This window comes from Zea mays, chromosome 1 (assembly GCF_902167145.1).
Source record: "Zea mays cultivar B73 chromosome 1, Zm-B73-REFERENCE-NAM-5.0, whole genome shotgun sequence".
Taxonomy (NCBI): Eukaryota; Viridiplantae; Streptophyta; class Magnoliopsida; order Poales; family Poaceae; genus Zea; species Zea mays.
The window spans coordinates 67,820,473-67,832,627 of NC_050096.1; the positions used below are offsets into that span (position 1 = coordinate 67,820,473).

General features: G+C 45.9%; 1 protein-coding gene across 1 annotated transcript; it reads right to left on the reverse strand.

Annotated features, from left to right (window-relative positions):
- Nucleotides 1-8,918: 8,918 nt before the first annotated feature.
- LOC100284981 (uncharacterized) lies at nucleotides 8,919-10,652 on the reverse strand. The gene is made up of 4 exons (NM_001157876.2): nucleotides 10,226-10,652; nucleotides 9,658-10,106; nucleotides 9,347-9,547; nucleotides 8,919-9,233 (listed from the first exon to the last, which is right to left on the reverse strand). Exons 1-4 carry the CDS (start codon nucleotides 10,563-10,565, stop codon nucleotides 9,174-9,176), a joined length of 1,050 nt encoding a protein of 349 aa, NP_001151348.2. The 5' UTR covers nucleotides 10,566-10,652; the 3' UTR covers nucleotides 8,919-9,173.
- Nucleotides 10,653-12,155: the final 1,503 nt, after the last annotated feature.

Below are 12,155 nucleotides of genomic sequence, written 5' to 3' on the forward strand. Positions count from 1 at the left end.
AGTTGTTGATCTTGATGATGTAGATGAAGAAGACATTCCAACGGCCGCAATGCGCACCATGGCGATTGGAGATGTAAGGCCACTGGAACCAAAGGAGCAAGATCAACCTTCTTCCTCAACAATGGTGCATCCCCCAACTCAAGAAGATGAACAAGTTCATTAATAGGAGGCGTGTGATCAAGGGGGAGCACAAGATGATCATTTAATGGAGGAAGAAGCACAACCGGCACCTCCAACCCAAGTTCGAGCGATGATTCAAAGGGATCATCCCGTCGACCAGATTTTGGGTGATATTAGCAAGGGAGTAACTACTCGGTCTCGATTAGTTAATTTTTGTGAGCATTACTCCTTTGTCTCTTCTATTGAGCCTTTCAGGGTAGAGGAGGCCTTGCTAGATTCGGACTGGGTGTTGGCCATGCAAGAGGAGCTCAATAATTTCAAGAGAAATGAAGTTTGGACACTGGCGCCTCGTCCCAAGCAAAATGTTGTGGGAACAAGGTGGGTGTTCCGCAACAAACAAGACGAGCACGGGGTGGTGACAAGGAACAAGGCTCGACTTGTGGCAAAAGGTTATGCCCAAGTCGCAGGTTTGGACTTTGAGGAGACTTTTGCTCCTGTGGCTAGGCTAGAATCTATTCGTATTTTGCTAGCATATGCCGCTCACCATTCTTTCAGGTTGTTCCAAATGGATGTAAAGAGCGCTTTCCTCAACGGGCCAATCAAGGAGGAGGTGTATGTGGAGCAACCCCCTGGCTTCGAGGATGAACGGTACCCCGACCACGTGTGTAAGCTCTCTAAGGCGCTCTATGGACTTAAGCAAGCCCCAAGAGCATGGTATGAATGCCTTAGAGACTTTTTAATTGCTAATGCTTTTGAGGTTGGGAAAGCCGATCCAACTTTTTTCACTAAGACATGTGATGGTGATCTTTTCGTGTGCCAAATATATGTCGATGACATAATATTTGGTTCTACTAACCAAAAGTCTTGTGAAGAGTTTAGCAGGGTGATGACTCAAAAGTTTGAGATGTCGATGATGGGCGAGTTAAGCTATTTCCTTGGGTTCCAAGTAAAGCAACTCAAGGATGGGACCTTCATCTCCCAAACGAAGTACACGCAAGACTTGATCAAGCGGTTTGGGATGAAGGACGCCAAGCCCACAAAGACTCCAATGGGAACCGACGGACACACCGACCTCAACAAAGGAGGTAAGTCCGTGGATCAAAAGGCATACCGGTCAATGATAGGGTCTTTACTTTATTTATGTGCTAGTAGACCGGATATCATGCTTAGTGTATGCATGTGTGCTAGATTTCAATCTGATCTAAGGGAGTGTCACTTAGTGGCCGTGAAGCGAATACTTAGATATTTAGTCGCTATACCTTGCTTCGGGATCTGGTATCCAAAGGGGTCTACCTTTGACCTAATTGTATATTCAGATTCCGATTATGCTGGATGTAAGGTCGATAGGAAGAGTACATCGGGGACGTGCCAATTCTTAGGAAGGTCCCTGGTGTCGTGGAGCTCTAAGAAACAAACCTCCGTTGCCCTACCCACCGCTGAGGCCGAGTATGTTGCCGCAGGACAGTGTTGCGCTCAACTACTTTGGATGAGGCAAACCCTCAGGGACTTTGGCTACAATCTGAGCAAAGTCCCACTCCTATGTGATAATGAGAGTGCTATCCGCATGGCGGAGAATCCTGTTGAACACAGCCGCACAAAGCACATTGACATCCGGCATCACTTTTTGAGAGACCACCAACAAAAGGGAGATATCGAAGTGCTTCATGTTAGCACCGAGAACCAGCTAGCCGATATCTTTACCAAGCCTCTAGATGAGTCAACCTTTTGCAAGCTGCGTAGTGAGCTAAATGTCTTAGATTCGCGGAACCTAGATTAATTTATAGCATACATGTGTTTTCTGCCTTTGATCATGTTCCATATGCAGTTTGTTGTTTATTTTTGGTGTTCAAGTTGTACAAGCACTCCCCGGACCTCACAAGTCCATTTGCGCGTGATGCACAAATTTAGGGGGAGATGTGCTACAACTTGACCCTTTGAGACTAACCTTGTGCTTGAGTTTGCTTAATTTAGTCTCAAAGGAGGTTTGAAAGGGAAAAGGTGGACTTGGACCATGCAAGACTTCCACTGCACTCCGATGAAAGAGTAACTTTTCCAAGTTCATCTTTGTATTCTTATTGCCTTTGTACTCTTATTTGAAGATTTTGGTGAGGCAATGAGGTTTAAGGGCCAAGATTGATCCCGTTTTGGTGCTTGATGCCAAAGGGGGAGAAAATAAGGCCAAAGCAAGAAATGGATCAGCTACCACTTGAGAATTTTGAAAATAGTAGAGTTAGAGTTTTTGTTTGCCAAAACACTCTTGTTTGTCTCTTGTTGTCCAAAGTTGGTCTCTTATGGGGAGAAGGCTTAATTATGGGAAAAGGGGGAGTTTTTGAACTATTTGATAAATTTCTCTTGAAATACCTCTCTTTATGTTTCAACAAGTGTGTTTGACTTAGAGATAGGAAATTGAGTTTGATTTGCAAAAACAAACCAAGTGGTGGCAAAGAATGATCCATATATGTCAAATTTGAATCAAAACAATTTTGAGTTCTTATTTCAATTGATTTTGCACTTGTTCTAGTTGCTTTATGTTGTGTTGGCATAAATCACCAAAAAGGGGGATATTGAAAGGGAAATGTGCCCTTGGGCCATTTCTAAGTATTTTGGTGATTTAGTGTCCAACACAAGTGCTTAAGTGATAAACTATGTCAAATGATGGATAAGGTGCAAATCAATACAAAGGTATGATTCTAGACTTAGCACATTGGTTTGTGTGTACTAACATGTTTGTCTAAGTGTTAGAATCAGAGAAAAAGCAATTGAAAAAGAGTGGCACAAAGCAGTCAAGAGACTGCTCAGTTTGGGTGCACCGGACAGTGTCCGGTGTGCCAGGCTGGCATCCGTCAACTAGCTTCTCTCGGGACTTCGTCGGCGGCGTATGGCTAAAATTCACCGGACTGTCCGGTGGTGCACCGGACTGTCCGGTGAACCAACAGTCAGCCGGGCCAACGGTCGGCCGCGGAATCCGCGCGCGACGCGTGGCAAGCGCCAACGGTCAGATGGGGCACCGGACTGTCCGGTGTGCACCGGACAGTGTCCGGTGCGCCAACGGCTCGAAGACTGCAACGGTCGGCTTCGCCAAATAAGGAAAGAGATCCGCATCGGACAGTGTTCGATGGTGCACCGGACTGTCCGGTGCGCCAGGCGACAGAAGGCAAGAATTGCCTTCCTGGAATGCACTCAACGGCTCCTAGCTGCCTTGGGGCTATAAAAGGGACCCCTAGGCGCATGGAGGAGTACACCAAGCATTCTCTAAGCATTCCTAAGCACCAAGACTTTGATTCCGCGCATTTGATTCTTTGTGATAGCAATTTGAGCTCTATTTGAGTTGTGAACTCGCCGGGTTGTGTTGTGAGCTCTTGTTGCGACTTGTGTGCGTGCTGGTACTCTGATTTCGTGTCTTGTGTGTGTTGCTCATCCCTCCCTTACTCCGTGCTTCTTTGTGATCATCAAAGTGTAAGGGCGAGAGGCTCCAAGTTGTGGAGATTCCTCGCAAGCGGGATATATAAAAGCAAAGCAAAACACCATGGTATTCAAGTGGGTCTTTGGACCGCTTGAGAGGGGTTGATTGCAACCCTCGTCCGTTGGGACGCCACAACGTGGAGTAGGCAAGCGTTGGACTTGGCTGAACCACGGGATAAACCATTGTGTCATCTCTGTGTTGATCTCTTTGTGGTTATCGTGTTGTGCAAGTTCTCCTCTCTAGCCACTTGGCTTAATTGTGCTAACTCCTAATCAAGTTTTGTGGATTAAGTTTCAAGGTTTGGCAGGATCACCTATTCACCCCCCCTCTAGGTGCTCTTAGTCTCTTATATTTTTTTCACTTAGCTCCTTAGAGACTCCTCAAGAGACCCTATATTAAATGGGTTGTACATACCCTTAAGACTCTATTGTAGGCGCCCACGATACCGTGCCCCTGCTCTCGTCCTCCCGTGATGCCACCCTCCCCTGTACCTAGCGCAACTGCCTTTCCTCTCTCAGACGAGCAAAACCCTAGGGGCTTCCTAGTGCCGCCACCGTGATGTACGACAGGCTCTACGATGAGTTCGACAACAAGCGCTCAGAACTCATCGACTACGACGTTGTCGGCTCCTTGACGTCATCCACCAACACCAACGTCGTCGGCTCCTTGACGTCCTCCACTGCATCCCGCTCGTTGTCCCCCAAAGCGCGTTGTAATTCTCCCCGTATGGAGTAAAGCAGACTTGACGTTGGTCCTGAAGCCATTCCGTTGTCAGCAGCCTTCGTGGAGGAGTTGGTGGCGTCCTTTCGTCGATGTTATCTGGGCCGAGGCCAGGTTCGGGCAAGACAGAGGTTCCTCCTGAGGCCTTGGTCGAGCCTACCTTGGGTCATGCAGTCATGCAGAGAGAGGTTAATATAGTCGTTGGAGTGGCCTCCTACGGGATTCGCGGGGAGTTGTTGCCAGGGCAGTTGGCCGATGCCAAGCTCGGGCGAGGTGGAGTCTTCTCTCGAGGTTGAGGTCGTGGGCGAGGCGGAGTTCTCTCTCGAGGGTGAGGCGATGCCCAGACGTACGCACGTCCCATCTGGAGTTGTTTGAATACAATAGCCGATGTGGGGGAGCAGTGGCCGTTATTCCCGGACGTGCATCATCATAGTTAGTGAAAGTGGATGGGACCGTGATCCCATCACTCCCTGTTTATCTGCAGCGTCATGTGGGGTAGGTATCGGAATTGTCGCATTAAATGTGCATGTCTCCACGGTTCCCGTGACCTTTGACCAAGGCTGGGCTCAGGGCTGTCCTCTTGTCCGAGACGAGCTCGGACGAGGCGAAAACCGTCATTCCATGAAGAGGGGCCCTCGGGCGAGATGAGGATTTTTCCCGAGCGCTCGCCCGAGGACAGGCTCGGGCGAGGCAGAGCTTTGAGCGACCGTCGAGCGAGGCCTCAGGCAAATCGTGATTCATCCTTGCTTGACCGCGGGGAACGTGTCTTATGATTTTTCGGTAGTTAGGTGTTAAGCATGTTTAGGGGCATAATATGGGTACCCCTGATTATGATACCCGACAAATAAAGTGTTGCTTTCTCATTGCCTCAATCCAAGTCACTTTTGCATTCTGACTAGCAAACGCATTAGTCCATAAGTTATATTGATCATCAAACACCAAAATCATTTATTCAAATAGGTCGGGTCCATTTTTCTTACAAATAACAACAGAATGAGAAGGGGGGAAAGTGCCCTGAATGGCTCAGATTTATCAACTACCGGCGTGAACGTTGCACTTTATGATGGAAGCACAATGTGATCTCCCTACCCCCTACACCCAAACAAACAATAAAATAGCATTGTACATTGCTCTTTCAGACAGACATGCAACTTCATATATGCAATTTCTGCGACTGACCATATAGCTGGTTGCTTGCTAAGGCACAGGCCATAAGACAGATGGCTCACTTTACAATACAAATGGCAAAGATGATATCATTATTAAATTGTTGAGGTAATAGTAATTTAAAGAATGAGATAGTTGTACAAATGCAACGATTCAGATGTTCAGTCCAAATACAGTTAAGGTCCTAAAAAATCTTGAAGTAAAACAAGGGTACCAGATTCATCATATTCATCATGTGCATAGATCATGCTCTAATAGAGACATCTCAATGTGCAAATTGGCCTATCAATTACAATGCACATTTACATCTATAGGGAGCACCCAATGAGAAGGTGTCAAAATTAAAACCACTTTAATTAACATTAGTGGATGTGTGATTACTCAACTCAAGAAGACAGTAGAAGGGCCATATCGCTCCCAGCAGGCCAGCATGCGTCGTCGCGCCGCCTCATGCTATCGACAACTAAATCGGGCCAGCGGTCTAGTTGGGGAGGAAAAGGAGGGAGAGGGGGTGGGGTGGCAGCACGAGCGTTCATTTCATTATACCAAGGCCGCTCCCTCACGTCGCTCCGACGGGCTACCCCGGGTCGTCACCTCGGTCATGGGAAGGGGCGGAGCGCCCGTTATGACTGTGTATGGCTCACGCCATACCTTGTTTTGATCATTGCCATCGTCGTATACCCGCAGCCATAGCACCGTCGCACACACAGTCGCGAACTCATGATCTCCGATCGACCACTTCGCCTGCTCCAGTGACCGGCTCCAGCTCTCGTGCTGATTGTGGCGTGCGATGCGTGGTTGTGGGACGTGGTCGTGCCCTTGTTGGCTTCTCGTGCCAATTACGATGTGCGGGTAGCAGTCATACACCTGTGCACTTTGGGCGATGCCCACGTGCCCTTCCTGCCTCTCCAGCACTAGCCACTAGGCACTAGCAAACTGTAGACCGCTAGATGCCCAAGCCCCAATCTCACTCATCCGGCCAGCGTCAAGTCCAACCTATCCCTCGGTCGATCGGTAGCAGCCCCTCACTGTGCTGTACCAAGCTATACCTTTTTTTTGTCCTCCGCCACTGGTCGTGGGTGTCGGGCGCCACATCGATGGGCACAGGACCTGATATGTACCCTGGAGCACTCGACGGCGAGAAAACCCTAGAGACCGACGGAGAGATCCAAAACAGCAAGAAGAGGAACTCACGTGAGACTAGAGATGGCTAAACGGGTCGCCCGGCCCGGGCCCGGTGAAGCCCGGACCGTTTTGGGTTCGGTTAGAAAACCGGGTTGAGCCGTCTACGTCCACGGGCTCGATTTTCTATCCGAGCCCAGCCCGTAGTGGGCCTAAACGGGCCAGGCCGGCCCGTTTAGCACGAAAAAACGGGCCGAAAATCTGGCTGGTAAGCACATTTTAGTGTAAAAAGCGAGTTTAACGGGTTTAGAGGTAAACGGGCCGTGCCGGGCTAACCCATCGTGCCTAGTTTCCTGTCCGAACCTGGCCCGCTTATTTGTGTCAGGCCGATCCGGACCCGCATAGAACCGGGCTGTGCCGGGTTCGGACCGGACCCAAACATCGGACTTCGTGTCGGGCTCACGGCCTTATACTTATTGGCCATCTATACCTGAAACGCTCGGAAGCCTGGATTCGTGAGTCCCTTTTAATACACGGTAATGCGGGCCAAACAAAAGTATAAGCCTACGATAAAAAAAACATTACAATTTACAAACAAAAGGGTTTATGACACGTAAAATTGAATTATGGGTCAGCTTTGTTACGTAAAGGCAATCCGGTTGTTGTGGCATGTTAGAATCTAATAGCGTGTTTGTTTGAGAAACAAGGTAGTATATCATCTTCTCATTTCTTATTTTCTTGTTTGGTTTGTGTAATATAATTAGTTGGTTCGTCACCATTTTATTCTTTATAGATTAATAATTAGTAATAGTATATGAGCGATGAGTTTACTCCACCAAAATTATGAACTGGACTTATAATACAATACTTATATATGTAGAATGGATTGATTATTCAAACCAAACATCCCATAATAGATTAGTTTATCCCTCTTTCTTTCTATAGAAAATTGTTTATACAGTACTATATTTTTGTCCATATATTATTTACCATCGTAAATTTCTTCTATGTCACCCGGATATAATTTATTATCCTTCCACGTCATTGCTAGCAACATAGAAGGGTAAACAAAATCATGTGTCCTAATTCCTTTTATACCACTCACGATGGTATGAATTGGATAAAAAATTGCATCCAAATCATATAGAAGCAACTAGAATATTTGTGAAAACAAATAAGATAAAGTAAAAGTGTTCCTTCTTTATATTATTCTAAATGGAATAAGTCTACATATCCCTCTAACCTTTAGGGCTGATTTGGTGTGACATTGATTTAAGTGACACTATTTTTTGTGTTTTTTCAATTATGCCTTCTAGTACTAGTGTCTAAATTTTATGTATTTTTACACAAAAATCAATAATTTGATAATAAATTTGCCCTATTTTTTATATAGATTTAAAAACAGTAGCTTAATTGCTAAAAATTTAAAACTACGTAAAAATAGATTAATGTTTTTCCCTGATTCATTTTTATATGATGAGCCTAAAAATTTTATTAGAGCTAAATAATATTATTACTAAACTACTAAATTTTTTATTGATTTTATTAAGCAAGTCAAGTGGTCTAATTACTAACTAAATTAATTTTATATTTGTTTTTTAGAAATACATAGAGAACAATTTTTAGACGGACCTTCACCTAGCTACAAATATTTTTAGAGTTTTCTGAGAACTATAAATCTAAACATATATAAAATTATAAGAAATATCTATGTAAATTATGCGTCTAGATTCAAAGTCCTTAGAAAATTTTGGAAATATTTGTGTATGTTAGTTTAGCTAGGAGAAAGTTCATGTAAAAATTGTATATCATTTTATTATTGTTTGGTAAGTTTTATAAAAAGCAAATGTACAATTAATTTAGTTAGTAATTAGAAAAAAATATCACTTAGCTTTCTTAATAAAATAATAATTAGTAGTTTAGCAATAATATTATTTATCTGCAGCAAAAAAATAGCCTTAGAAGGTAATAAATGAATCAAAGACAAACAAATACTTAACACTTTTTATGTATTTTTTAGTAATTAATCTGTTACTTCTAAAATTTCTGAAAAAATGGGGCTAATATAATATCTAATTGCCGATCTTTATGTAAAATTATATAATTTTTGTGTACCATAAGATGATAGAACTGAAGAAGACAAAACTGTTACCACTTGAATTAGTGTTACGTTACTAAAACCGATAACTAAAATTGTCAGGAGATTATTTGACTATTTTTATAAAGCTGAGAGGTTAAACAACCGGTTTTAAAGGTAAGAGAGTGAAGCCATCCTATGAAGATTTGGGGTTAGGTAGTAGAAGCTCCACTTGCATCGCACGTGGATAAAATAATTTCTATGTAACTTTATTGATCACGTAAACTGCATGCACACGTCTCAAATTCCGCGTTTTCTCTCTGTCTCTCTCTCTAATAAAAAGAGGACATTGAACATGCTTAGTTATTACATTGAGGGGTAATAGTTCCTTCTTTCCTGATATATCATATCATATCATGGTCGATAGATAATTTCTTATTCTGATACGACGGCAATTCATTACAAGCGGCCGGCCGGCAGGGGCAAACCCTGGTGTGGTGGTGTCTACAGGACGAACTGCTTGCGGTAAATGTCAAACGTCTCCGAAGAGGACAGGTTAGGCTCCTGCAAAAAGATCAAACCAAAGCAAACAAGTGAGAGTTTAATTGGTGAGAGGAGCACAGCAGCTAGCCAAGGATGTTGTTGTTGACAGAGACAGAGAGATTCGACATGGATACCTGCACGCCGCTGAAGTTGGCGACGGTGCGGATGGGTGCGCCGATGGCCCCCTGCAGATCGCAGCCCCCGCCGCGGTTCTTCATGATGGCCCTCATGGAGCTGAGCAGGTGGCCGTAGGTGACCCCGCGCGGCTGGCACTCCAGCGTCCGGACGAAGCTGTGCGTCATGGCCCCGACGACCGACGCGTGGGCGTCGGGCATCTGCACGCCGCGCGTCGTCCAAGCAGCAGCATATGCATGTTAGGTATATAGATAGATGCAAGGCAGCAGAGCTCGATCAGCAGTATGTATGTATGTATCATGTCCCTGACCATGGCGAAGTTGCCTTTGCCCTCGCTGTATCCGCTGATGAGCACGGCGTGGCCTCCGCTGGTGCCCTTCCAGGCGCCCGACGGCGGGCTCTCGTCCTCCCACTGCCAGAACCCGTTCCTGGACATGCGGCACTGGTAGGGGAGGTCCAGGACCGTGGCGCTGTAGCAGGCGTCCACCACGGCGTGCAGCCTGGCGCCGTGCACCAGCGGGCGCACGATGACCTCGTTGATCTCGTCGTCCAGGATGGGCCCGCTCTGGAACGCGTCCAGCGGGCAGATGGCCTCGTCGTACCCGTCCGCCTCGTCGCCGTCGTCGTCCGCCACCTGCGCGCCGATGCCCGAGAAGTGGAACACCAGGGAGTCGCCGTAGCTGCAGCCCTGCACCAGCCAGTGCATCGCCATCCGGATGTTCTCCTTCGTGGGCAGCCTGAACGGGTCCCTCTGGTCGTCTGCAGGCAGGCAGGCAGCGAGCGATGCCATCAGACAGGCTACTCCGTCGATCGTTCAGCTATATATATATAATATATCACGGCACGGATACAGCATGCATGCACCACGACTTCATTACCAGTGAGCATGATGATGCACTCGCCGGGGAAGCCGAAGCGCTGGCAGAGGAGGTTCCTCATGCACTTGACGTCGTTGACGGGGCCCCTCAGGTCGCCGCAGCCCCGGCGCGCGCCGGCGTACGTGATGCCGACCAGGACGGCGCGCTTCTTGCCCCGGGCGCGCTGGAACGCCGGCGGCACGTGCGCCGGCCGCGCCAGCGGGATGCGGTCGGCCCGCCGGATGCGGGTCACGCAGTTGCATTGCGCGCACTGGATGGCGCGCTCGCCGGGGATCACGCTCAGGCTCGCCCTGCAGTACTTGCACCGGATCGTCGCGTTGCCATTCCCACCGAAATTCATGGCTGCCTACTAGTTAAGCCGGGAGCTAGCGACCTGATCACCTGAGGGTGAGGGGCCTCTTGCCTCTGCCTGCCTGCTTCTACGATCACCTCTTCCCGGCAGCCGCCTCTTTATATAGGGAAACGATCGTATCACTAGCTAGTAGCTACTCACTACTGTTACCAGATACCAATCCCAGGGATTTCGTTTTTGCAAGTGACCTTCAAAGGGGAGCAAGAATATTAAACAAGAATAATTTTAGTGGATGAGTATGTATGTATGTATTGCCTTTTGAGAATATTTTCTACTATTTTTTTCTGTACTGCATATATGTATTTTTTTTAAACAAGCTTTACCTCTGCTCTGTTTTTCAGAAAGCAACTGACAAGATCAGAACAAAAACAAAAAGGAACTTAGCTCTAATACTATCCATATGTTTATGAATACTCTTCTCAAGTTCATAGAAACCCGTGCAGTATATTGGTATACTGCTTAGGAAAGAACTTGTTTGGATGCCTATATTTCTGTCTGTGTTGGAGTGGTTTGGTACGGGATTAAGATTTAAGGCCTAATTTTATTAATTAAAAAGAGAAATCTGGCAGATTTCTATACTCTTCAGTTCGATTATTACGCACTGCTCACGTTGCGTTGACATTTGATCTTTATTTCCTTTTGATCACGTTGCAAACTAGTACTTCTATATTTATTGTAGAATATATGTGTAGCTTTCTAACCTCTCCCTATGGTAATCAAATGATACCGCCGGCTGGCACGTGATCCGAGTATATATTCCGTGGCATGTTGAAACGTATTCTTTCGAACGAACCTGGACTGTTCTGATTCAGAATTGTTAACATGTGAACTCCTCAATTGTCCAACTAAATGGATTGCTAGATATTTAGACAGATCTAGGCATAATTTAATTAACAATAAAAAAGGTTTGTGATGTTGTATATTCTACTCAGCAGTAACAATGGTGAACATTATGGGAGTGTCTGGTTTGAAGAATCAATTCATTCTAGATGAAGTGATGCATCGTAAGCTTATTCTACAAATTTGGTGGAATAAACTTGTTCATCGTGTTATTACTAATTATTAGCCTATAAAAAATAAAATGGTGATAGATCAATTCATTCGATTCCACGACCCAAACAAAAAAAGTGTGAGGAACGAGAAGATGTTGCATTATCTCATTCCTGAAACCAAACATGCTATATATTGATCATATATTGTATCATACTAAATATAACGAATTTAGTAAAGACCTTAGCAGACATGCATATATGATTACAAACATGCATATATATAGGATTACGTGTATATAGATAGATTATAGTTGGTTTAAATTTCAACAAGTCACATAAAGTTTTTCTAAGTCTTGTCGGGGACCATAATTAGGGGTACCCTCAAGACTCCTAATTCTCAGCTGGTAACCCCCATCAGCATAAAGCTGCAAAGGCCTGATGGGTGCGATTAAGTCAGGGATCAGTCCATTCGAGCGACTCGATCACGCCTCGCCCGAGCCTAGCCTCGGACAAGGGCAGCCGACCCCGGGGGATTTCCGTCTCGCCCGAGGCCCCCCTCCAACGGCGGACACATCTCCGGCTCGCC

Coding starts and splice junctions, on each gene's coding strand:
- LOC100284981 (NM_001157876.2), bottom strand. CDS start 10,565: ATGAATTTCGGTGGGAATGGCAACGCGACGATCCGGTGCAAGTACTGC. Junction 9,548..9,657: donor GCAAAGGCAACTTCGCCATG/GTCAGGGACATG, acceptor CGCGGCGTGCAG/ATGCCCGACGCCCACGCGTC. Junction 9,234..9,346: donor CCAACTTCAGCGGCGTGCAG/GTATCCATGTCG, acceptor ATCTTTTTGCAG/GAGCCTAACCTGTCCTCTTC.